General features: G+C 38.8%; 1 protein-coding gene across 1 annotated transcript; it reads right to left on the bottom strand.

Annotated features, from left to right (window-relative positions):
* On the bottom strand, positions 1-27,626 carry LOC122337590 (neurexophilin-1). The gene is made up of 2 exons (XM_043233790.1): positions 27,122-27,626; positions 1-5,453 (listed from the first exon to the last, which is right to left on the bottom strand). Exons 1-2 carry the CDS (start codon positions 27,173-27,175, stop codon positions 4,656-4,658), a joined length of 852 nt encoding a protein of 283 aa, XP_043089725.1. The 5' UTR covers positions 27,176-27,626; the 3' UTR covers positions 1-4,655.
* Positions 27,627-27,915: the final 289 nt, after the last annotated feature.

Raw genomic sequence — 27,915 nt, 5'->3', positions numbered from 1 at the left:
TCACTTTAGCCCTCTGAGCTCGGGAGCCAAACTCAGTGCTTTCCTTCTAATTTATTCAGTTTTTTTTTTTTTTTGTCAGATGTCAGAAAACCACAATAAATGCCACCATTGTCATCCATACACTATATCAATATGACACACACATAAAATAAACAATGTAAAAATAGAGAAACAAACGGTAAACCTTAAATGAACCAGAGAAGAGTCCACTGTATGTCTGACATGTAATACAGCTTCATCCAGTTCCCGGGAGTTGGATTATTGTATATATCTGTATTCTCATATATATATATTTTCATATATATATTTATAAATATTCATTTATTTATATATTTATGTGCAGTATATGTCTGTTCAGTGCCACGTTTCATTGTACAATTTGTTGCTTACGGAGGCCGCTAGCTCAGTTCTGGTCCTCCGGATTGACCAGGTGTCCGATGCTCCGTCCAAGTCCGGCAGGCCAGCCAAAGAGCCTGTCGCTATGACAACTGAAGAGTTCCTCCACTTCAACTTTTATCCTTGCCTTGGCAACGCCCAGCAGTGCGTGACAGTGTAGTCTCCTTATCCCTCTTCTGCAGTCAGAGGGAGATTCGGAGTTGTTTTGGAGACATTTCCCCTGGATATAACGGTATCTGTTCCTGTAAGGGAATGCGTTGTGTACGGGTATAAACAGATTTGCAGCCAGTAAGAGTGCTACTACTACCTGAAAGCAATTAGAAGCAAATTAGGATTGATTTCTAAACTGTACGTTTTAGTGCAGCCCACTTGTGCTCATGTTCGGCGGTTTAATATAGACACACTATAGTCAGCAAACTCTCGTACGAAATCACCAGGGGAACACTTAATGTTCTGTTGTTAGTTAAGTGTGAGAGCAGCATTAAAGGAGGGCTCCAAAACATCCTGTGACCATGAGAAGAGCGAAAGGGAACCACTGGGGGATTGCTGAAGATGTTTCTTGAGGATCAGACAGAAAGAGAGCGAGAGAAAGTGAGTGGGAAGGAAGGAAGGAAGGAAGAAAGAGTGAATGGAAGAACTTGAACTTGAAAAAGAGAGAATGGAAGAAAGAAAGATTGAATGGAGTAAAGATTATGCAAGAAGAAAGCGCAAAAGGGAAGCAAGGAAAAGAATCTATTGAAAGAAAGACAAATTAAAGTAGGTGAACAAACAAACAAAAAGAATGAACAAGAGAAACAACGAATGAAAACAATTCATTTGGAAGAAAGTGCGAAAATGACGCATGGAAAAATAAATAAAAAAGAACCATACAAATGGAAGTAAATGAACAAACAAAAGAACAAATTAAATATAAAAAAAGAAACATTATAAAGATTTAGATGTTAGATAGAAAGAAAATTACAGCAAGACAAACGAAAGGGAGATTTAACAAAAGAAAGTGAAAAAAGGATGGATCGAAGGAATCGAACTGATTAAAGCAAGTCAACAAAACCAATAGAAAAACAACAGTAACTATAAAAAGTTTGTCTAAGAAGAAACTGCGAAAGGGATGCAAGGTCGAAAGAAAATGAATGAAAACAGCGAACATATTAAAGGACAGGACAGACTGAACAAAAGAGAAACAATGAATAAAAATGATTGTGTTAGAGGAAAGTGCGAAAAGGATACAAGGAAGAATAAATGAACAAAGAAGCATAGAAATTAAAGGAAGTGAACAAATGAAATTTAAAGAATGAGCAAAAATAGAGAGGATAGAGGGAGAGAGAGGAAGGAAAAGAAGAAAGTGAAAAATGAAAGAAGATTGAACAAAAAACGAAGTAACTGAACAAAGAATACAAACAAGATAAAGAACAAATGAAAAAGAAAGTGAATGAACAAATAAAGGGGGAAGGAGAAGGAGTAAATGTCAAAAAGCAAACAAAAAGAAAAGAATGAATCAAAGAATTAACTAACGAATGGAACAAATGCAATGAAGTTGAACAAATGAAAGACTAATAGAATGAACAAAAATAAGTGACATCAACAAAATGTTGAAACACTAAAAAAGAAAGAACGAAATAGAACCAATAGATTCCTGCAATTATGCCATTATGTGACAGGCTCTGTGTGTGTGTGAGAGAGAGAGAGAGAGAGAGCGAGCGAGCAGGCGGTAGTGTAGTTAAGCTGCAGGAGATTAGGAAGCTCAGTCCAGACCAGCGCCTGAGGGAGAAAAGAGCAGAGAGCTGTGAGCCCCGACGCTCAGTTCACCAGCAGGGCAGACCAGACATGCAGCACCGGGCAAAGCCTGGAGCACTGACAGAGGTGTTTTATTTTCACGTGTCTGTTCTGAGAATTAGACTGAGGCAAATTTGATATGACCAGACTGGCCAAACATTTCAACGCAGTTTAGGAAGCAACAGAGACGGATCAAAGCAACACAGTCTGGATCAAACGTTCATTTACACAGATCAGACACAGACCTGTTTGAGCAGTCACAGGTGACTCTTCTTCCACCTTCGAATCACAACATGTTTAAGTGGGATTGTATGAATTGTAAATGTAAGTGATAAAATCAAACCATCTTCCAAGCTGTATGGCGATAATAACTCTTCAAAAATGTACCTTTATCTGTGATCATTTTTGTTCAACGTTGTGTATGTTTGTGATTTGTTTTTGCTTTTTTTTTTAAAGCCTATATATGATGCTACAGGTTTCCAAATGAGCTGCTGGTGATATTTTTTTTGGACCCTAAGCACTTTTCATTAGCTTAAGGACCCTACACACAATGACAGTGATGCACGGGCTGTTGTCAAAGTGTTTTGCAGCTTTGCCTGTAAGTAAAACAATACATTTCAGATTAGAGGGAGATAAATACTGTCTTTTAAGAACATGGATAAACTGATCTATCTAGCAGGATATTTCCGTCTTCGTTACACTCTAAATTGCGTCGAAACCCACAGGGGTGTATTCACCGTACTGAATTTAACTTCAGGCAATGAGGCTTTTTTTTCCTTCGTGGGCTCATAAAAAGCTTCTTCCTTCCAACTCTCTCGGTGAGACGACACTTTGATGTTCCATATTGTGCTTTTATGTTACTCTATTTAGCATCCTGAGTTTGTTTTTCAGTCTTTTTTTCTGTGATTCTCTCCTCTTCCATTTCCCTATATTCATTCTGTCTCTTTCTCATCTCCTGTTCATTTTCTCATGTTGTGCATCACCTTTTTCCCCTTTCATACCCTCATTCGTATTGCTCTTCACTCTGTAAACCTGCTTGTCACTGCAGACGTCATAACTCCTACTGCTGTCTTTTACTTTCCATCTTTCCTCTCTGTCTTTCCTCCCCTGACGACTTAAGTTCACCTGGCCTGTTTTTGGCTGGTAACATAAAAGGTCTGCCCATGTTTTGTCTAAATCCACTTGAATTTTATGTAACTGATTTTCCTTCACAACTATTATCAATAAACAGTGTGTTCCTTGAAGGTCGGCTTGCATGCCGTTCATCTAATGTGGTAATTTTACATCCAGAGAAGGCCTCGTCCAGGTAAATCTAATAATGTAATGCAAGCTCTCCTAGTGCAGTGTGATAAATTATGCAAAATTAACATAATAATATTTCTAGTTTTTTCTCACCGATAAACCGGCTGACTGCGAGGGATTGTTCAGACAAGGGCGAAGCAACCGTGCATTCAGCAGAACGGTTATCACAGCACAAAGTCAGGAATCCTGACCAAACAAAACGTCTTTTCTGCTCTTCCCTAACAGTCAGAACAATAGAGAGATTGGGCTCAATGCAGACTCAACATCTCTTTTTCGGTGCTGTTTTTTTTTTTTTTTTTAAAGTGCTTTCTATCCTGCTTTCGGTCTTTCTCACTGATATTAGGGAGGAGGAGGCTTTTATCTTTTTGGGAAATCTGGTAATTTAGCATTCTGCATTTATGACTGGCTTTCTTTTTAGTCTTCTTTTGTATTTATTATACAGAGGTGGAAAAAGGTGTCAGCGTCATGCTGTGCTAATTTTTGTGTTAGGTGTTAGCTGTGTGTGGAAAAACAAAGTACATTCTTAAATGTAAAGGTTAAAAGGGGATGGCTTTAGAGATGCCATAGATCCACAGTTTTTGGTTCCCCAAAGAACCTTAATAATTTAAAGAACCCTTTTCCACCTTTTGTGCAATGGAAACGTTATTAAAGCTAAAAAAGAACCGTTATTTTTAAGAGTGTCACCAAATCAGCAATGTCTTCCACCTCTGCATAGTAGCTTGTGGTGACCAGCATGTTTCCTTGTTACTATGTGTTCATTAGAAGACCGTAGCACTGGGCACTGATGAGCGCAGCCAATCAGGGACTCTGACTTATGTAGCAGACACTTCCACCCTGAGCACCTGGGCCTGACCGTTTGGTTTTGCATATATGTGTTTTTGCAGGTCACATTTGCCAGGTTGCTTAAGAGGTTCTTCGAGACATCAACTGCAGCACATCGAATACTGTACATTCACCTTTTACAGAACCACCTGTGATGTTCAGGTCATGAGGAGGTGTTCCATATCAGCTCATTGATAAGTTTCTGAAGAGTCTTTAGATAAGAACTTCAGCGTCCTTTAAAAAAAACCCTCCCTTTTTAGCATTGTGCATTCATCTTCACATCCGTAACAGAACTGTTTCTTTGTACCAACTCCATTCCCCCAACCAACCCTCCTTGCCCCAGACCATTGCTCCACGAAGCTCTAGCCTGAGGGTAGGTAGGGCATCTCATTGTGGTAGTTATAGTCTGGACAGACCTTCTGCACCAGTCGGTAGTCTGTGCTGTAGAAGGAAATGTAGATACAAATGACCTTAAATGGTTTGGAGCAGATCCAGGATACGTGGCTTTGTGTCTGCTCCTGGAAGCAGGTCTTGGAGGGGTCATAGTTGCAGAGTGAGGTGCGTTTGCTGCGGTCCACCTTCTCGTAGTCTACACGACAGTTGAAGATCTTCGAGTCTTTAGGGTAGACCACGCTCTGGCGCTCCAAGTCGAACTCCACAGCCTTCACGGGAGGTACCAGGCTGACTGAGATGTTCCCCTGTCCGGTGGAATTGTGACGAAAGTAGACGCTGAAGGTGCCATTTCCATGATCCACAATCTTACCCGTGATGAGCAGGTTGAGGCGCACCGTCTTGATGTTGGAGTAGAAGTCGCCCCAGCCGAACATCTTCTTAAATTTGCCAGTTTTGACAATGGGTGGGCGCCGCTTGACGCGTGAGTTCCCCGATGCGTCCGTGTCTGACTTGAGAAGATCGCTGCCCAGCATCTCCCAAAATTCCTGTTTGGAAAAGGGCACCGGCGAACGATAGGGCAGCTCCATTGTGGAAGTGTTGGCTGCTCGGCCGCGGCTGTGCATCACCCAGCGACTCAGGGGTGAAATCGAACCCTGAGATCCCAGAACCCCCAGAGTTTTGGAGGAGTCTGCTGAGGAGGAGGACTTAGACGTAGACGAGGGGAAGGAAGAAGATGACGAGTGGGTATCTTCCTGTCCTAGAGCCAGCTGGAGGAAAGAAAACAGGAGCAAGGATGAAAAATGTGACATTTAAAGAGAGAGGAGGTTACACAGACAGAAATTTGAATAGGAACTAGATTTGCATTTCCTAAAGGAAATACGGGTGTTTGCGCGGCAGCAAAAGAATAATGTTACAGTTTACGTAAGCTTAGCATTTAGACTTCATTTCGACATAACTTTGCTGTTGTGTTAATGTTCAGCATCTTCCTTGTTTTCTGTTGGCTGTGAATGAGAATGAACATATGTGTCTGTTGTGCTTCTTTTACAACTGTGGAAATAGAAATAAGAAACAATTAAGTCTTGAATGAATTTTACATTTTCAAGAAAATGTTTACCTTTAAAAAAGCCAAAATGGGATAAGCTTAATTGAATACATGAAATTATGGAGAAGAGGGGGAAAATAGAATGTTTGAGGAATGTCAGTACAGGTCTGCCTTGTAAACAATGATGAAAAGAAGAGGAATATTAATGCATTGCTTGCCTTGCAATACAGCATAATTTGAAGGACTGACTTGAAAGGGAAAAAAAGAACAGCTAAAAGGGAAACATCATCAGCACTTGAATCAACATTCACCCACGGCAAAGCGTCATTGACACCTCACTAAAATGTCCAGGCCACATTAGACTCCCGTCAACAGGAATTAATCTCTGTGTTCTGACCTGTACTCTACACTCACTGGTTCACATTATTGCTTTAGATATTGCGTGGGAATGATTTGATCCCTTTATGGCTTATCTATTTTTTTTTTTACGGAAGATCTCTAAGACTCCCAGAGCTAATTTGACTAAGAGAGAGAGAGAGAGAGAGAGAGAGAGAAAGATCGTGAGATTTGAACTCTTTCGTTCTCAAGAAACACCTACAATTTTATTCAAATTAACATTAATTAATGAATTTTTTTATGTATATTTTTAACAATTTGGTTATGGAGAACCCGCTAAACAGGAAAAGATATAGAAAACATACAACAGAGATGCGGGGATGGATGAAGGTAGTGCAGAAAGCGAGAAGGATGTTGTTCGGTAAAATAGAGTGTGTTTTTGTCTCATTGTTTGTATATAGAGTGCTGTGGAGGTGGATGAGATGTCTCTCTACGTGGGCTCATGGACGGGTGAAGAGCCCCAGAGTGGGTGTAACTGGTAATTACTAGATGGTAATGATCTATTTGAAACGCCTCATATACAGATAATCCAACAAGAGCTCTCAAACATTGGATCAAACAGTTGCATGTGACTCTTCACAGGTCTGTGTGTGTGTGTGTTGCGGAGTGTCAGAGAACAACGATGCTTTGATGTATTGTTTATTATCTGATGAGCTCTAAATTCTGTTTGGTCTGTTTCTCTGAGCCACGGGCCTGAGCTGCATTGTATCCGCACGGTCAGGTTCAAAGCTGAAACTCCCCCAAAAGACACATTCGTTTCTAGGAAACAGTCTCATGCTGTACAGAAGCTCTCTGACTTCGCCAGAGACAGAACTCACTTCCAGGTTTATGGATTGCAGAGACCTTGCAAGTTGTGGTGACATGGACCACAACCAAGAAAATTAATTCCCACTTTCAGTGGTGTCCAAGTCAACTGATGCCATCTCACACTACCTATAGTCATGTGACCTCTTGTCTTCACCTCCATCTGTTCCAGAGCACAAAAATATAACTGAGACTTGCCTCTGGAGTGCCAAGTGTCTCTGAACCTGGGGTAGGTTCAAAGAGAGGACAGATTTAGTTAGCTCGTTTATTTATGTACATATGTGTTCTTTCATTCTCTAAACTTGTATTATATTGTTGACAAGTTTGATTCATTTTAGCAAACCAAATTTATTTACACAATGAATTTTAGTTGATGAAAAATTATTCACCTAGCTGTCATTGCTTGTTTTACATGACTTTTATATAGTGACAAAAATTGTAAAGTTAAATGCCAAACGAAATAAATTAGCATTTATGTTTTACATGAGTTACAAGTTACATAAATTGTGTGAAGTGTTGTTTAAGGTTCCACTAGATCATAAAAAATAGTGCACAATGCACTGTTAAAGTAATTTTACCTATTGATCATTTTGACATTGTATTGTTTTTTAGGTTTAGATTTAGGATTAAGGGACATTCTGACAGAAACATTTTTTTCTTCTTACAGTGTGTTGACACAGTTATTCTCATTAGCAAACACATTAATCTCATTTGAATTATTAAAAATAACTAGATCTAAAGAATGATTTTGCTTATTAATCGGTTAACTGGATTTCTAGTTTTGTAATAATTTACCAAGCATAATGTAACTTATAAGCTCATAAATTCATCATTAAAGTATCAAAAATTCTTAGGATACACAGATGTGAGTGAAAATAAATGCAGCCTTCATTCATAAATTACTGGAAAATCACAGTAAAGAGGTCATGTGTCAACAGGACTTTTTCAAAAAATTCTGTCAATTTAGCGGTATGGTAAGTTGTAACATTACCAGTAAATTACCAGAAATGTGCTCTGGTATGGTCATGTACTGTATGAAACTTGGGAGGCACTGTAAGGGCCACTCATAACGTTCTGATGCAGATAATGCATTTTCCCCAACGCTGTTAAAATCTAACAGCCATTTAGCGTTAATTTCTGGTTAATGATGTCACAGACTTTACCAGTATTTTAAAAGATTTGTACATTTACTGGTAAAAATATAGAACGTCATTGCCTGTGTGAACAGCGCGTTTTTGTGTTTACCAGTAAAGTAATTCTGGTAATTTTATAGCAATTTACTGGCATTACTGCGTGAAAGGGGCTATTGTGGAGATCCCTAAAGAAATCACCGGTGTCTTTTTTTTTTTCAGGACTAAAATTGCATTACTATTATTCCCCCCATTTATTCTTGTCGTCTACAAAAACCATTGAGCTATTAAAGAGATATTAAATTAATGCGTTATGGGGTTTTTTTGTATGATTGTACGATGGTGGTTTTTAAATGTAGAGCATGAAAAGGAAAAGCATAGCAAGAAAGAAAGAAGAGAATAAGGTAGAGCCTTAAGAGACCTTATTTGAAACCTGCCTTTATTTCTCAGCGGGTTGGACTTAGTATATTCCAACCAGAATATAAGGCAGTCCACCCTCAGAGTAAATGTATGCAGTCATAGTCAGTGTTTGAGGATTCTGCTTATCTTTGTGTGTGTGAGAGCGATCTCTGCCAGACTATATAAGCATGTATATTCATACAGTGTGTAAGTGTATGCTGTGTGTGTGTGTGTGTGTATGAGTCTGTTCTCGCTGTCAGGGCAGGCCTGATCCACTGAGCTTAAGGATGTCTCTCCTCCATAATGCATGCTGCCCTGTCTCAACCCTGATCCTTCAGCCCACTCTGATGCTTCACGCCCATCTCATCTCGTCTTATGCAGGCTTATTCCGGCTTAATCAGGGCTTACTCATGCCTGATACTCATTTTACTTTACTCTAAGTGCCTATCTCCAATCTTGATAAGACAGACTCCATTTTATACAGTACGGATTAGCGCAACACGCTCTGGCTAATTCAGTCTTCTGTAGTCGCGCTGGTTTTTCTCCAGGCTCTCAGTCGCTTTGCTTGGATCTTGGGTGGACTTCTTTGTGCCTCAACAAAAGAACGCGTGGATTAATAACTAGCCTTGACGAGCGTGTAACACCTCTACAGACTGAATAATTCTACATTAGCTCCGTTGCAGATCTGCTAATCTGCTCAGCAGATATGCAGAGCAGGTCCTTCATGAATGTCATACCAGCTAATTGGGGGTATAAATATTAAATTGCATTCTCCTGCTAAGAAATACCTGTCTTGCCGAGCCTTTCTATTCAGTGCACATACTGTTGGCTGGGATTAGTATGGGTTTTTAAGTTTTATGCCAGATTCTACAAAAAATTTTGAAAGAGGCATTTTTTTACTACATTATGCCAATATGTTTGTATAATGACCACTGAACTGCATTAGTGACTGTTGTCCCAGGTAACTGATATCTTACATTGCTGTTCAAGTCGTTGCTGTAGCCAGTTTTTATATATTTATTTTTTTAATTATTGTATTTTATTTTCCTGAATAATAATCAGAGCTTTATGGCATTGATTGTGGATAGCATTGTCATTTGTGTGATTGCAGTCTAGTTTACAGCCTCCAGTTCATTTCAGATATGTTTGTAAGAATTTCTTAAAAACATTCATCTCTTTTTATATCTAATTCTATATTGGGTTAAAAACAACTGCTTATAAATGGCATGCACACACACACACACACACACACACACACGCTCTTTGCTGTGTCCCTGTGCTGAATGATGCAATGTTGTTTTCACCAACTAAGCTTTGTTCTTCATCCTCTCTTCCTCTGAGGAGTAAACACTCCAGTCTGGATACACTATTCTGATCACTCAAGTGTTGTCACTTTCTTCCAGAAGGCAGAAGTAATTTCATAATGTCCTGTAAGAGCAATTAATCAATCAATCAGGTCCCAGTTCTTCGTGTCTATGCATCCTTTTCTTTTTTAGTGCTTTTTTCCCTTGTTCTGCTAAAACCCCCTTCAGAAACACACAGCACACAGGAGGCCCTGCAAGTAAATCCCATTTTGCCCAAATCTCCCTGGAGAAGCATCTTGGCCCCAGATTAATAATGAACAAAAATAAAAAAGCAGGTAGACATATTGATTTTAATCTATTCAGACTTCACTCTCATTTTCTTTCTCTTTTTTTTCACAGGAGAGAGGATGAATGTGAAGCGGGTTCAAGGGAGGAGGGGTGAGGAGGACCAACCGCACCATTACCCCCTGTTCCTATAACCTGATCTCAATTTCAGTCTTCATTTGTCTCTCTCTCTCCTTCTCTGTGTCTCTCCTTTCTCCCCATATGTTGGGAAATGGTTGACTTCGCATATTGATCTGTGGCCAGTTTTCTCCAACAAGCTTACAAGCCTTGACCTCATCAAGAGCAAGTGGAAAGTTGAACAAGACAGAAAGATTTTAGAAATGTCACAAAGTAAAATGGGAACAATTAATTACGTTTTAACACTTTATATTTTGAGTACACGACGGCAAGTTTAGAAGACTAGACTAGTACACAGGTATTAAATGCAAAAAGGATAAGACAGTACAAATTCTTGTTTCTGAAAATGTTTATTGCTGCACAAAAAAGTGGTGCAACAGTTTAGTAAATAGACAGGTATTAAAAGGGCCTTCCTTGATCATTTTTGGTCTTCATTTCAAGGATTCTGTTGACAAATTTCCACCTGTAACTAAATAACAAGGACTGTAGGAAGTTGATGGGATAATGCACACTATGTATCAAATAACAAAAAGAAAGAATAAGATCTCTGTATAAGATAATAATATCCATATTAAATAAATATCTCTAAAAAGATTAATTGGATTTTATAACTTCTTCACCCTTCGTGTGAAATTAAGGACACGATTCATCCAATATCCCTGTAACATTCTGCACCTCTTGACAGGGATGTTCCTCTGCCTTTCATTAATAAGATCTGTAACTAAATCAATCATTTCATCTCCCTGCAGACTTGATGTGGTATTGACTTCATTCGCTTCCTTATACCACTTAAAGTAAACGGTGCAAAGCAGCCCAGCCATGCTAAACACTGCGGGTGGATCGACACAATATGTTTTTTGCCAGATGAAACACTCATGGGAGGGGAAGAGCGCAGCTGGAGGCGTTGGTCGCATACGCAGGACTGAAAGTGTAACGGCTGTCTAGACTGTCCAGCTCTCTAATCCTACACTCAACTTTCATGTGGATTACGGTGGGTTGAGAAAGAAGAAAAGGCTAGATGTGATAAACAGAGGCGGCAAAAGACAAGACAATAAGGAAGAAAAATAGCTGTGCGGTGAGGCTCAATTAGGGAAGAGAGATTCTTTTTAATATAACAATGTGTGGTAAAAGCACACTAGGTTCAGCGCAGTAAATCCCATTCATTCATTGAGTATTAATTTGTATGAGTTCTTTATGCGCCAGTGACTTGTTTATGGGATCGCAAGTAAATTTGGACTTTAATGAGTATATGGCGATGATACGTTCTTTGAACTGCAGAACTTGCTTCCTAAGAGCTCAAAAACCTCTACTGTAATGCACAAGGAATAAAAGCACAAACATTGAAACACTGAAATAAACGTTAACATATAATGAGCGCTGATGCCAGGAATAGTGAACAGTTAAACTGGCAGTTGGTGAATGTGCATCAAAGCAGAAAAAAAAAGGCAGTACATCCAGATCTGTTTATCATGCGGTGATTATGTTACTTCATGCCACTGTATTGGTAGGACAAATATATATATTTTTACGTTTTACCAAAAAATAGCAGTCAAAATTTCACATTTACTTTACTGTCTTAGTTTCCAGTTCTTTATAGGTTATTTATACAAAAAAAGGAAAGAAAATCAGTATATATGTCCATGTGGACAAAGCAGTAGAAAAAATCTTCAAAATATCTTTTTGTGTGTGTTTCATAGGAGTAAGAGGGGCATACAAGTTTAGAAAGGCAGGAGGGAGGGTGAATGATGCCGGACTTTAGTGCTTTAGCTTTGGTGCTCATGTGGGTAGAGAGAGTTCACGTCCAGCTTACATCTTGTCTTGGGAATTATTTTTTGATTTAAATATGCCAGAAAGACAGAACAAAAATAGAAATGTGAAATATAAAACTAACTGATTAAAAGTGGAGGCCACTGGGAAGAAAAACAGTTACTGCACACACTCTGGGACTAAAACATAAATAGTTTTAATAGTTTTAACAGTGAATAGGCCTAGAGACAGCAATCAGAGAGAGAAGGCTGTTATAGACTGTGTAATGGGGCATTCACTGTGAATTTATTGGTGGAGGTCACAGAAAGGCTGTATTGTTTGTTGTAGTGTGCTGTTGAATGTGTTTATGCTATTAGTGGATTGCAAAATTGGCCATACAGTAGCTTTTGAAAACTTAATCACAAATGCAATCTTTCCTCAATAAAATATGATATAACAAGGAGCAAGAGGCACTATACACATAACCATTACACCAACGGGGACTTTAATAGGGAGACCATACAGGCCATTTTGTAAAACGTGTCCTTGGTTTTCTATATTGCCTAAAGTATCCAGGTTTTGACTGTTTGCTCTGTGTAGATCGCCCATTGTATGACATCCGAAAGACAACATGAGATCAAAGCAGATGACTCCTTATGCTTTCGAACAGCGCTCACTCTCACGCTCGGTGATGTCATACAACAATTCAGATCAATTTTGATCTTCTGTGTATTTACATCTGTAGCATGCATCCTGATAGGAAGGATGGCAAATATAAAAACAAAGGAAAAATGTATGCAGAATAAGCACCTTTAAGCAAGAGGAAGAAAATTCTAGGGGGTACATGTTAAAATAAATACACATTATAAATACAAATTTTACAATTACAAATAAATAACATTTTCCAGGAAGACTTTCCATAAGATTTTGGACTGTTTCTGGCGCTTACTAACTTCATTCCAGTTCATCTCAAAGGCATTTCATGGGGTTGAGCTTACAGTTCTATGCGGACTAGTCATATTATTCTGTACCAAACTAATCCAGTCAGGTCTTTACGGACATTGCTTCATGCACCAGGCCAGCAGTTCTCAATTCTTGTCCTCATGTACCCCTGCTCTGCGTATTTTTCAGGTCTCTCTTAGTTAACACACCTGATAATCAGCTTGTTAGAAGTGAGCTCCGTGCATGAACAGTGTCCTGATTGACATGGTCCCTACACAGTGTTCAACGTGCCCTGGTCCCTGAGCAGGGAAAATCCATTAAAGTTTGCTTTCCTTCAGAACATTCATTCACATATTTGCTTTGAGCAACGTCTTCACACACAGACGAGTGTGGCGTTATACACCTCTGTAAATAAATACAATTTAAATTCACATCTCGCTCACTTCAGTGCCCTTTGAATGTAACGTATACGTTCGCTTTGAACTGGAATTATGGCAGAATATCCTGATGTACACTTCGCAGGGCACTTCGAATGAAACAAACGTTTGAAGTGAAAAGAAAAGGACTGCGAGGACTGGAATTGAGAACCGCTGCACTAGGTCACAGTCATGCTGGAATAAAAAAGGACCTTCCCTACACTATTCCCACATTGTTGGAACAATAGCATTTGCCAAAAATATATTGGTATGCTGAAAATTTCCCTTTACTAGAACTCCGAACTTTACATTTGGCACAATGCAGCTAGGCAAGCAATATTCTCCTGGTATCTGCCAAACCTAGGCTCACCCATTAGATTGAAAAACAAAGAAATGTAATTCTTCACCCCATAGAACTGTTTTCCACTGCTCCAGAGTCCAATGTTGGTGTGCTTTTTTGTGAGGCTTGCATGCAGCTGCTTGGCCATGGAAGCTAACTCTATGAACGTCCTGCTGTTTGAGTTTTTATAATAATAACAGAAGGTCTGGAACTTTAACATACATGTATGCGGTTTTCAGCTTTGTAAATGCCTTAATTTTTTAACAGTATCACTTACAGTTTACCATGGAAGATCTAGTATGAGAATTTGAGAATTTGATGAGAATTTCATGAACTGACTTATGGCAAAGGTAGCATCGTATCACAGTACCACACTTTAATTCACTGAGCTCTGCAGACAGCATGGTGCTTGACTTTATACACCTGTGGTAGTGGGTCTAATCGAAACAGCTGAATTCAATCATTAAAAAGTGTGTTTCAATACTTTTATCAATAGTGTACACTGCAAGAGTACTGCAGTGGTGCATAGGATAAAAGATTATAATGCATGAATGAAACTGACTTCGAGCGAGTGAATGAAACTGTGTGTGTTTATCAAGGGGTCAGGGTTTGGCTGGTTATCATGGTTCAATTAGCCTCTGCTGGTGCATTCTGTAAAAACATCATAGTTTTTCTTTTGTGCCATTAGCAATGTAAGATTCTGGCCAGACTGTGTGTTTAAGGAGATCTAATGGATGATTAGCAGGGTGATAAAACAAAAAAGGACAAGAGCACTGCTTTAGGCAGCAGATGGCAAATAGCTGAGCAGAAGAAGGAAAAAAGAACGAAAGAAGGAACTTAGCAACTGAGTCATAGAGCTAAAGGTTGCATAAGGAGGCATGGACGGTAGGGAAGAGAAGTAACGAGTGAATGTGAGAGCCTCTTTGGAGGTGAGCCTACGTGGGCTGTGCGATTTGAAAAGATCTGCTATGATGTTGACAAGTGCAGAGCCAGATCAGGACAGGTAGCATCTTGGAATCTTATTACACAGAACAAATCCAAACAGAAAGGCCAGCAGTGCAGGACGCGATGTGTGTAACATTAAAATGAAGGAAAAGATCAGACTCCACAAATTCTTTAATTTTCCACATATGCGTTAAGGCAGAAGTCTTTATCCATAGTGACTAACCATGCATTTAAAGCATGCATTTTTTCTTTCTATGGCTTCCTTATATCATGCTCTACTGTTTGAGCCAAATGAATGCTATAACATAATTTTTGTGTTATTTTTGTGTTATTTAGTTTGCGTTTGTTAACTTGAAGTCATCTATGTGCTACACAGAATATTATCTAGGCATAAACTACTGTAAAAGAGCAAATCGATATGTCCCACCTCAACTGGGACAGTAGAAAATACACCAGGAAGGAAACTGCACTTGTCAAGAAATTTTATGGGGACTTTGTTACACACTATATGAAAAATAAAAAAAAACTGAGCCAGTTGGCTGAAACTGGGTTGTGTTTTTGCCGTCTGGTGTGTATCGTGTGAGTCAGTAAGGGTGGAGGCAATGGGGGTGGGGGGTTGTCATTGTGGTAATTGTGACTCATTTAGAGTTATCGACAACAAGCCTTAGGTGCTTCTCCAGGCAACAGAAAGAGAAGACGTTTTTTACGGTTTCATCCTTTGGAAGCAGGGGTGAAGAAGGAAGGTGAATTGAAGGAGGTGAAGAAGGAAATAGATGTTGATCTATTGAAATGATAGACAGAATGGTATACTATAATTTGCACACTACAGCACGTACACTCAAAGTGTTAAAACGTTTGTGCTCTAAAAGATTTTTTGAATGTTTTTGAAACGAGGCTGCATTTATTAGATTCAAAATTCAGCAAAAACAGTTATATTCTAAAATATTATTACAAATGAAACAACCGTTACAACACTTACAGAGGCACTTATGTAATGTATTTTAATGAGTCATTTATTCCAGCAGAGTTTTCGGCAGCCATTACAACAGCCTTCAGCCTAAATATTTTTGTGAAAACCATCATACATTTTTGAAAAAGAAGTCTTTTGTAAAAATGTAAAAATCTTTACTGTCACTTTTTAAAAATGTAATACTTCCTTGCTGAAGTGATTTCCCGGTCCCTCACCCCTCTAGCTCTCCTTTCCTATCAATGTCCTCTCGTGAAAAGTAAATGAATTGCTTCACTGTATTCCCTATTTGTAAGGCACTCTGGATAAAAGCATCTGCTAAATGAATAAATGTACAGTAAAAATTTAAAAGCAAAACTGGAAAAAAGGTCATCCAAAAATAAAGCAGTGAAGAAAAAGTAATGCAATTGCAAATAGTCTACTCTAGTTTTGTACTGCGTAGTTTGCCCATCAGAAAATTTGTATACTGTACACATACTGCAAAGACAGTATAGTGTGCCTTTCTAACATAGCCAGAGGGAGCGAAAAAGTGGAAAGAAGGTGGGATGAGCTGGAGGTACAGCTTCTCCGATAATGAAGAAGGCATCTTGAGAGCAGGCAGACGACATTCAAAGCCAGAACGAGACAGACAAGTGTAGAAGAGAGTGGGAGCTGGGAGAAAGAGAACAATGCAGGCAGTTTAGAGAAGAGTAGGGAGATGACCGGTGTGGGCCTGTCAGCTCCAGAGGCAATAAACAGGCATTTAAAGAGACAGGTACACAGTTTCACCCCAGCCAATTAAAAACAGACTGGCACAACATTCTACCTGAGTCTCTTAAAGGGACAGCTACAGTGCTCTACCGAGGCCAATTAAAGAGACGACAGCACCATTTTACTCAGCAGAGCTCAAGTGACTGCATCTGGGAATATATCCCTGATTCTGCTGGTTTATCCGTAGGAGAATCTGTGGCTGTTCTCAGTGCCATGAGGATCTGTATTCCTTAGGCTCTTTTCTGAAAAGGTTGGATTACGCCTTTCATAATCGCTTTACAGTTGAGTAATGGGGTTTACTATAGCTTTCTAATTGAATATATGTCATAGACTAAGGTGTAATGAATGAAAAAAGTGTGTGTATGGAAAATGTATGGAAAATGTAGAAATAGCAACCCTAACTTTTGGATTCTGGTTAACACTGTACTTAAATATACGATTACATTCTAGACAAAATATATGTAAGCCCTTTTTATTTCTCCAATAATAATAATAATAATGATAATGCTTTAGGGTCTAATTTTCTCCTAACATGCTTTTTCAGTTCAGTTTTTTTTTTTTTTTTTTTTTGTGAAATACTGAAGTTTTTAATTAAATGTGTATGCCTATTTTCATATTGTTATGAAAAATGATTGTTTGAGGAGGAAAAACACCCAGCATATAATAAGTTGTCGTCTTTGAAGTGAATTTTTCAATATGGATTTAAATTAAGCTCCTATCAGAGTTAGGATTGCAGTCTGCTGTGGGTAACCTTTTAAAACAGCAACCTTATGGCCTCAGAGGGCTGAAATATTCCATAACGAGTGTGTGAGAGTGTGTAGCCGGCTCTGGCCCTTTGAATCACATCTCCCCTGGCAATGGTAGAACAGACAGATACACTATTACAGAATTTCAGACTGATAGCACTGGAGAAAGAGGTACATGTTTTTGCCTAGTCGTTTAAAGAAACAGGCACCGCAATTAATGTAAGCCTTCCTGAAGGGAAGAGAGCTGTGTCCACTGACTGAAATTTCATTCTGAAACAAAGAATATGGCAGTTTGCTCCGATGTCCTATAAAAGAGTAGCTTTGCAACTTTTGTTATATCATTTTATTTCAAAAGGCAACTTGAAATCCAGGTTTACTGTGAAAATGCCTCTGGTCTTACAGAGCACAACAGAACATGTTATTTTTCTCTTAATATAACAATATCATTTCATAGCTTTCTTTTCACAAACCAGTCACTGATAGACTGATAAAATCAAGACTCAACCTGCATTTTGAATTGAATCATCCAGTGATTTTCTGTGGTGGTCTAAAGTGGAAATAAATCTGTATACATTGTATATATTGTTTAATTCAAAAATAACATTTTACAATAAGGTTCATTAGTTAACTACATCATTTAACCTGAACTAAGATCGGACTAATCTTAGTTCATGTTCAGTTCAGTTCATGCATTTAGTAATGCATTATTAAAATCACAAGTTGTGTTTGTTAACATTAGTTAATGCACTGTGAACTAAAATGAATCTACAATGAGACAATGTATTTTTATTAACTAACATTAACAAAGATTAATAAATACTGTAATATATGTGTTGATCATTGTTCATGTTAGCTAATGCATTATCTAACGATAACTAAATAACACCTTATTGTAAATTGTTAGCATTATTTCATTATTCAAAGTATTAATATATTTTGAAAAGATATATATTTTTTGCAACTTTTGAATGGTAGTGTATTTAAAATTACAACAAGTTCATGTATTATTTTAGTAAAGAAAAATGTGCTTGTGTATGTAGAAATTTAGTAAATTGTTCTTTGCAAACTACTTTTTTTGCCATTTTGTGCCAAACTGTGCAGTTTATAAAATTACGATTTGTGTTTTCTTAGATGTCCTTTTTTTTAACTACATTATTTACTATGTGTATAAAACAGAGTAAATGTGTTTTATATATGCCAAGCATAGGAAGTTAAAGCTCTTTGCAGATATAAAGGATGCAATACTGTTACATAGATAATATATCTCCAAAGAGTATTTAGTTTAAGCATAACGAATAACGAATCCTAAAGGAGTGTCTTTGGCACAGAAATAGTCCATCATACGTCCAACTTTTTTTTGAGACTTTGGCCATGTTTAGCATGAGAATATAACTCTTTAACAGTGTAAGTATGAATGCATGAAATAGCATTCAACCTCCCCTTTAAGGAGTTAAGAGTAACTAACACCAGCCACTGCATTTGAATCCAGGAAACAAAGATATTGACAAGGTAGACTCATGCTCTTTACAAATCTCCGAAGAGGAAGGTAGAAAATGAATCAAGGTAACTGACAAGTGTATGTCAATAAGTCTGACAATATGTCTTTAATGTGATGCTATGATTCCGATGGTAACCTCCTCTGAGCCTCTGAGCGTCAAGGTGCTGCGCACAGACAAACATGCACACACTGTATTACGTCCCGGCGGAAACACACTGAGCTGTTAACCTGAGTGTCAAATTAAGTTTGAATATTATGCAGAAAACAATATGTATGAGATGAGATTTTCATTTTCTAAATCACTCCATATAATTGAGGGAGAGGACGGGAAGCAGACAGGGTGCAATGAAAACTACCTCTCTCTCACTCTCCGTCTCTCTCTCTCTCTCTCTCTCTCTCGCTGGCTCTCAATAAGAGCCGTGCGCTCCTGTGTTTCCTCGGGCTGTTGGATTGAAATCTCCATCTCTAATATGACATCAATTTTTAATTAAAGGCCCCAGATCCCACTCAGATTCCTGAGTGTTCGCCGACACATTTATTTCTCTCACTCTCTGCAACAGACCTCATCCGCTCACGCTGGGAGATTTCTCCTTCTGTTACACGATTAAAATCTGCAAACGGCTCTGCCCTTAGAACTAATTATTCCACACCAAGACAAGAGGCGCAAGGGAGGGAGAGAACACAAAGGGGAGAGAAAGGTAATTTCACAAGAAACAAGCCGTTTGACTCTTAATGAATAATTTATGCCGGCTTCAATGGAGTCACAAGAGCCCAATAAGCAGAACCTTGCGCCCTCCCGCGACCTCAGCCCCGACTACTGGACAAACATCAGTCTCTTCCTTCCTCCTCCTCACTTTTGTCTCTTTACCGTGGGCCATCCCACTTGAACTGTCCACCTGAAATGATTTGGATGGGTTCAGTTCAGCGCTGCTTGTGGACCGAGGGCTGATTCAGTATTCACAGCAAGATGGTGATGCCTGAATTGGCTATCAAATTTTTGCATTATGCCGTATTGACAGAGTGAACGTGCGTATGGGTGCAAATCAGCACAGTCTGGTTTGTGATAGGTGAGACAGGTATAGACGAGCCGGGAAGCGTGAGGTTAGAGGTTTGATTAGAGGGGCTGTCGGTGGGTTGCGACTATTTGTGATTCGGTTGTGAACATCAAATCATTGCTAAAAGCTAAAAGAAAATAAAGAAATTAAATATTTTAATTTTGTAAAAACATTCAATACATTTAAATAAATATACAATAATAATACTTTAATTATTTAAAGATATTTAATTATTTAAAAACTATTTCATATAGGTACTATACCTTTAAACTTTCTATTCATCAAAAAATTCTGAAAAAGTCTTTAATGTTTTCCACAAAAGTACTTTCCTGACTTTTCTCACTTTCTTGAGCACCAAATTATATGGTAACACTGGAGACTGCAATAATGGCTGCTGAAAATTCAGCTTTGCATGAAAAGTAAATTACATTTTATAATGTATTCAAACAGAACATGCTCCTTTTAAATTGTGATAAATTGTAATTGTAAATTGTAATTGTTCTTTTTTTTCTGGAATGTTTGATTGGTAGTGTGTAATTAACTTTTGTTTTTCTTAATCTTTTGTTTTTGATGCCAAAGGTTGTGCATTTAATTAAAGTCAAAGGTTCTGTTGCATCCTTGAAAAACAGTGTGAAAAACACATTGTATTTTGTGCTGTTTAATTACAGTCTGAGGGCATGAAAACAATATTTGTAATAGTTACATAAAGTATATATTTATATTAAAATATTTATATAAAATCAGACATTGTCTGTTATGTTAATTTAGAGCATTGTTGGGCCTATTCCATCTGACGTCCAACATCTATGGATGACCCTATGGGTTCTAGCAATGGCCCTGTGAGTGAAGTAGGGTGAAGGCTGGGTGATAAAGGGTGACACGGTTAGATCCGACAAGGCTATGTGCAGCAGCGGTGCAGGACAGTCTAATGGGAGAGGTTTGATTCTATGTCATCGACACAAACACCATCCTAAACTACATCTGTTCTCTCTCCCTTCCTCCACGGCTGAGAGCACAGCTGATGCCCAGAGTAATAGGATTCTCCATAGCACTATAGGACAGGCTCTAACAGGCAGTTTAGATCTCATCTATTTGACCCCATTTGCACTTGTTAGGATCATTCATGGAACGCACTGAGAATCAGAGAAGGAGAGAGAGAGCGGGAGAAAGAGAAGGGTGGGGAATAGAAATTGTTGAATTGACTCCTTTGATAAATTCTCTAGTAAGAAAAGTCATGTCTGGTATTAAGGGATGACTCTCAGAGTGATACCATTTCAAAGGAAAAGTATGGTGAACACGATCATTTTAGGGCTGTTACAACAAACCTTTATATAGTTCGCGAAAGCCTGAAGAACATCAACCACTTTCTGCTCTATTCTAGGTCTGAATGAGACCATGTTCTCCACATCAAATAGCAAAAATCAAGGCTGAATTTAACTTATTTCTGAACTACAGCTCTATTCAAAAGCCTTCTCCCATATTTTTAAGCATTTCCCATTTGAAATTAAATGTAATTGAAACTTTTTTCAATTAATTCACCCATCAGAATACACTGCTTTCTTGACATCAGCCATTTAAAAGCCCCATACTAATCATAATATTTTCAAATGGTCTTTGTTAGCAGCCTCAGAGCTAATCCTTGAATTGACAGCTCACTTAGTAATCAAGGATTTAAGATTTCAAGCATCAAAATTGAAGTGGACACCATGGAGGAACAATACAAAAGCTGAATATATAACCGTTTTCATCCAGCCTTGAAGGATTCGCCAACAGATGCCCGTGTCACACCCTAATGATGTCAGCAGATGCCTTTGTCACACCCTGATGAGGTCACTGCAATGCTCTGCTAGTACAATAACCATCTGTCTGCTCTCACAGATGGTGACAGATGCCCATGCTTCAAATAAACTGGATGTAGCACTGCGTCCGTGAACAAACTCATCTTTGCCCCTCTCTACCAGTCTGTTTCTGCTTGGAGAAACTATTTGAAGTGCAAAACCTCCTCAGACACAAACAAATCTGTCCTGCTTTCCAAGTCCATTATTGGTCCAGCAGTTCATTTCTTTCAGATGAAAACTGATTGCTCTGTGTATTGATTAAAATCCACACTGGAGGTAAAACTCGAAGCATAAATCAGCAATACCTTTAAAAGACTGAAAAGTGTAAAATAAAAATAATTATTTTCTTTAATGCATGAAAACGGACACATCTTTATGAACTGCACGTGTCAGCTGTAGTTCATCACAAGAAGCATTTACAGCATTTATTAATGCAATTATTTTTACATGTAAACTATTTGAAATTTTAATAGTTAACATTTTGAACTAACATAAGCAAAATATTGAAGGTTGAAAGAAAATTAATAAATAATGGACAATTATTAATTGATAGTTAATATGATTCATTTAATTACAGTTAATCTGTAATGCACAAACCAATGGTAATGTAAAGAACGTTAGTGTTACTGAAATTGTAAACACTCAGAAACCTTCTCTACCAGTCATACATGTGTTATTTCTGTCTGGTTATGTCTATCAATCAGGAAACACATCAGATGACTGTGATGCCAGTGATTTTCTGACAGTGATATTCCTATTTTAAATGCTAGCTATTTTAAGCCAATAGTTCTCTTTTAGGACAGAAACATACTGTATCTGAGCACATGAAGAGACATATCTAGTTATCACTGCATTTTTAAAACAAGGTCATATGCAATACAAGTGCATGTTGTATTCTCAGTATTGTGTCAATGAAGGTAAATCAGGCTTTACTTTTAACAGTCAGTTTGTTATGTCAGGTAACAACTGTCATGATATAACTGCCTGTCTGAACAGCAACACATCTGGTTTAATGTCACAGACATGAAATGACAAAGGTAACTCTGTCGCCCCCTTGAGTACTGAGGCTTTTTTTTTTAATATAGCACAAGTTACCCAAGAGCTCAGTGCATTGCCTGCGTTGTGTTTGCGTTGTGTCTGGCTTTGGTGTCATAGCCTTAGAATTGTGATAAAGAGAGACCACTACAAAATCCACCTCTTGCATTTTTAAGCTCAGCGTAATGTAAGCATGTTCACTGCCATACAGTTAGTGTCAATTAAGCAGTGCTTCAATATTTATATAATGGCATTTAACCGAGATATAATTGGATGTTGACAGTAGGGCTTAATATTCTATGCATAGAAGCTGTGCTATTCCAGTTGTCCTGTGCTTTTCTCTAGCTTATCTTTGATGGGGAAATCCTGCCATGTCAAGGATGCCCATTTCTGGGACAGATGGGAAACCTACAGTACGTGTGCTCCACCAGGGGTCAGCCGGTCTGTGCTAATGCATAAAATCATCAGTGCTTAACACATAGCCAGCAGGGTTTAAAATGTGTATCTCACAGTGCCCTGTGGTAACGTGCTTTGTCTGTCTTGTTTGTCTGAGTGACTAACATGCCCTCTTACTGTCTCAAGATGAACTGTGGGTCAAACTAGGGGAGAGTTTACAGTAAATCTGACCAGACAAGGCAGCAGACCGTGAGGGACAGAAGAGACGAGTCATTGGACAGGTGAGGCAGAGAATATCTGACCGTTTATGGCACGCAAACAGATTTTTTAAGAACTTAAGAACAACATTGTTTAAATAACACTTTCCTTAATGACTTAAGGCCTATCATGTCCTGGCTTTTTTCGTAGAAGTATGACTATCCAATTAGAAATGTCCTTCTAAACTGAATTAGCCTGAAAGCACAAAAACTTTCATCAATTCTGGTCACATGCATTTGACGAAATGTGTGTGACTCTGTGTTTTGCGCTCAAACGAATGCATTCACAAACTTTTTTATTTTTATTTTTTTATAATAATTTTGTGTATGCCATAACCGAAGCTTACTGCACACGCCCAGGCAGATGGACCAGAGCCGTCTGATTTTAATGTCGGTGTGTAGTTTATTTTCCCTCGTGACTGTGTCGAAAGTGGACTGCCTGCTCTGAAAAATTACATCTTGTAACTGTATTAATTTAATGAGCTCATAATGAGAATGATGCTGGGCCAATATCATCAGCATAAACACGTTTAACACGGTAATTGCCTGCAATAAGCTCTTGACTGCATGACATTGTTCTGTGGAGAAATCACTTAAATCATCACAATCAGGAGAGAAAGAGGGTGCAAAGAATGACCGTCGATTTCCTGAGTATGAAAAGAACAGGAAGTAACTGGCTGCAATAATGTATACTTATATTTTTTATTTTATACTATTATCATATAATTTTTTCTGCATTCATTTATATTACGTATTATAATTTTATACCTTTCATATTTTAGTGCATTAGTGCATTAACGTAATGTGCAATATAGATGCAGAATACTGAAGCAGAATATTTCCTATCTTAGTTCTTATTCCTGTTCTTTACAAACACAATTTAATTATTTATGGAAATGACAACCTCATTACATTAAACTCAGCCTTGAAAAAAGCAGGTTTACAGTGACATATTCATGTCATTATAATATCAGGTCTTTATTTATGATACTTATCATATTTACTTACATTACCATATTATGACATATACAGTTGAAAAAGAAAATAAATAGGTGGAGTTTTAATCTCTTAGTCATTGACTGAATGGAGCTTGGGGTTTAAAAGAGGTGGGGTTTAAAAGGACTGAATGATTGGAGAACTGCGTAAGAGAGAAATCTGTCATTTAATTTCACAGAAGATTAAGACGACTTAAAGAAACGTTTAAAAAATGAACCATATGCACGGATGTATCATTCACAATAAGATTAATATGATCATGAGCTTTTCTACTTCTTTTACTTTAAGCCTATATAGTGTATACAGAACCACGCTGAACACTAGTCAAAAACAGGCAAAACGTTTCTGTGTTTTCAAGAGTGATTTCTGTATGCAGCACACACACGAGATGATAATTCAGTGGATTCGCTCCTATAACTCTCCGATGTGTATGCGCCCAGGTTTTAGATGCTTCTAACCTCATAAGCATCAGTTGATCAGTGGATTTTCTTAGATGCTAAATTCAGTCAGCTCGTGGCACAGGCCATAGATTTAATGAAAGCTCCTGAGTTTAACTAGGCAAAAGCTTGAAGGCTCTATTACAGCAGGCCCTTTAGTTTCAATAAAGCTGATGAAAATTAAGGTTGATTATTAATGTGCTCTACATGTCTATTAATAATAACGGCATAATAGTGTTTAATAAGGGATAATTCATGGATTGCTCTATAATTCATCACTGTCAAACAGCAAATGAATTACCCATGATGCCCAATTGAGGTGTGTGAACGCGTAAGCCATTTTCTTGCGTTTGACGCTCCCTCAGGTTTTAAGTAATGTGGCAGATAAATGACCTAATGCCGTAAGCTAAATTGGATAATTACATTATTAGTGTCTTCCTGATGTTATATATCTAAAGCTATGCACTGCAAGTCGCACATACCAGAGCGTGTATGGTATTTTAATTAAATTCCTTATAACCTTCACCTGTAATTTTATGAGTCTGCTCTTTTCAGCCTGCTCCTTTTCTTGGCAGTGTTATTTTATATCACTGGGAAAAAATATATATATATACGACTTTCATTCTGGTACGTTTCTGTAAGACTGTGTTTGTTCTTTATTAAAATTTGTCAGGCCGGAAGATTGTTACGTGCGCTGTGTATTTCTCTCAGGACTGCTCTCCTTCAAATCCGAACTTGGGTTAGAGATTTAAGGACACGTGACCTTATTAAATTTCTCCTCACTGGCAGCCCCATCTAAGTTAATTACAAGTAGGTGTTTTGTAATTAATCTAGGGAAGATTTGTCACGGTTATTAGTTGTCCGCCCCTTTCGAATGGACAAATTTTAGAGCAGGAAGCTGGATTTGTACTAATGTATCATCCTATCGAAAGTTCCGGCGTGTGGCATAATTACACTGCGAATAAAGCGATGCTTGTTTGTTGTTTCGACTTTTAATTCTGATATGCTTCTCGTTTTTGTTTTTTTTTTGTTTTGCCATTTTAATGACAGCATTTTGTATCCCTGGAGAATACAAGAGGATTAAAACGTGTCAAAGAAGAAGTCATGAATTATTCCAGCTACACAGCAGATAATTGTAACACAGAGACTGCTAGGGGGGGATTAAATTTAGACTGCGGGTGTTAAGCTATAACACCCTCACAGCAGGTGCATGAAAAACAGGCAGCCGTACACAACCTTTGCTCTAAAGTTAAACTATGGATACCCCGGCATGTTTTACCCACTCATATCAGTCATAGGTACGCCGAGGTCAGGATAAGCTACGTAAAGTGTGCCAAGACTGACACCGAGGACAGCCCACTCCTACAGATATCCTTCGTTCTTCAATAAAACTTGGTCTATAGGATTGTTAGAGTACCATTTGTCTCATTCTCAGGGAGAGTCATGAATATTAATAGTAATATTATTCATTAAAGTTGTTCTGTTATTTAATTGCTTTTCCTGTAGGGACAAAGAATGTGTAAAATGTCGTTTCAGAAATCATCCATTCACACACGAGAACACTTTTTATTAGAGTTATGCCTCCCACAAATTATTTAACTTAGTTCCTTTAAAGCTAGAAACGGTTTTTACATTTTAGAAGTATTTCTAGAAACTGAAATGCCAAATTCCGCCTTATTTAAAATAGGAATAGGTCACGAATTTTAGCTCTCCTCGCACTGTGAAGAGCAACAATATAATTATTTTTCACTTTACGTTTGTGTCACACGCACGACTCAAGACCGGTTTAGGTTTAGGTTTTTGTTGTTGTTGTTGTTGTTGTTTGTTTTTTACATGTTCGTTTGAAGCGGCAAAATGGAAAACCTGTGGAGCGGAACGACTCTCAGGTGCTCCGTTCCTCTCACACAAACCTCCAGGCCAGCATTCAGTCTGTGATTTGCTCATTGATAGACACCTAACTTCCTATGGTCTTTTGACGTGAATCTCAAGCGATTTTTAATTGCTTGTTTAAAAGACATTGTGCCGTAGACCAGATCGCTCATGTGATAGGCTACTTACAAAATAATTTGTGCAGAAAGTTTTTGGAATTGTTACAAATATTGTGTCTTCGTTTCGGCCTCTCTTTTTAGGTCCTGTCATATCTACTAGGGCACCGGGTGAGCGTCTAATGCCAGGTTGCCCTCTCGATAAATCAGCATCTCTCTGATTTTTCTCACTGGATCTCTCCGCACGCCCTCTCTTTCCTCCACGCTCTCGCGCAGAATAGGCATGGGACCCCTTGCGCGCGAAGCGAACCGTGACGTTCAAGAAACAGTCGATACGCGCTCGAGCGAGTCCATCCTGAACTCCCGCCCTCAAGTGTGGAGCGCGAGCGCGCGGCGGGAAGACGTTAACGGTCACCCCTTGACGCGCAGGTGACGGTTACTTGAAGCGCGCCACTCGACCGCTGACAGAGACGCCGTTCGGTTCAATAAACGCAAAACTGAAACTTAACATCATCCCTTAGACCCCAAATCACCCCCCTAGCCGCTCACCAAGCACGCTGTCCCGTTGAGGAGCAGCAGGATGAAGCCGTGGTCGGAGCGCATCTCGTCGGTGTCCCGCTGTCGACAGCTCTCCGTTCAAGAAGACGCGGTTCCTCCGGTACCGTATCCAAAACAGCCGAGACCCGGTCCCATGTCCGACAAAAAGTCAAGCCCGAGCTCTCCTCTGATGGGAATCCCACCTGCGGTCTGTCACGGTAAACTCCCGCTACTTGGAGCGCGTCACATCCAGAGGTGTGTGGAAACTGACAGGACACTTCTTCGCTGCCATCTGCGTACACTTTGCTCCGTTTCGTGCTGCTGTATGAGGGGAATCATCTCCGTTATCCGCGCTTTTATGTGCTGGTGACGGTTAGGATCCCAGTGCGCGAGGCTGACCGGAGCGCAAACTCCTCGAGCGTCGCGCATATCAGTGCATGCAGACTGGCAGCAGGGCTCCCACACGCGCTGACGTTTTAAACCCCCCTCTCTCCTTCTCTCTCCCTCGTCAGAGCCCCCAATCTTCCTTTTGCACTCTTTTCCTCATTCTGCCCCTATTCTCTCTCTCTCTCTCTCTCTCTCTCTCTCTCTCTCTCTCTCTCTCTCTCTCTCTCTCTCTCTCTCTCTCTCAATACTCAATACAGCTTTATTGGCATAACAGTACTGCCAAAGCATTGATCATGGCATGAACAAAGCCCAAATAATTACATGATACATAAACAAAACAAGAACAGATATAGCAGGTAATAAGTATATAATCACTCTCTTTCTCTGTCTCTTCAAAGCATCCCCCATCTATCTGTTGT

This window comes from Puntigrus tetrazona, chromosome 3, assembly GCF_018831695.1.
Source record: "Puntigrus tetrazona isolate hp1 chromosome 3, ASM1883169v1, whole genome shotgun sequence".
NCBI classification, from domain to species: domain Eukaryota; kingdom Metazoa; phylum Chordata; class Actinopteri; order Cypriniformes; family Cyprinidae; genus Puntigrus; species Puntigrus tetrazona.
This window is presented reverse-complemented; position numbering and strand designations above follow the sequence as displayed.

Bases quoted from the DNA above. Each gene is read 5' to 3' on its own strand.
- LOC122337590 (XM_043233790.1), bottom strand. From the start codon at position 27,175: ATGCGCTCCGACCACGGCTTCATCCTGCTGCTCCTCAACGGGACAGCG. The intron at 5,454-27,121 runs GTGAGCGGCTAG...TCTTTCCTCCAG, and splicing joins TCAACGGGACAGCGTGCTTG to CTGGCTCTAGGACAGGAAGA.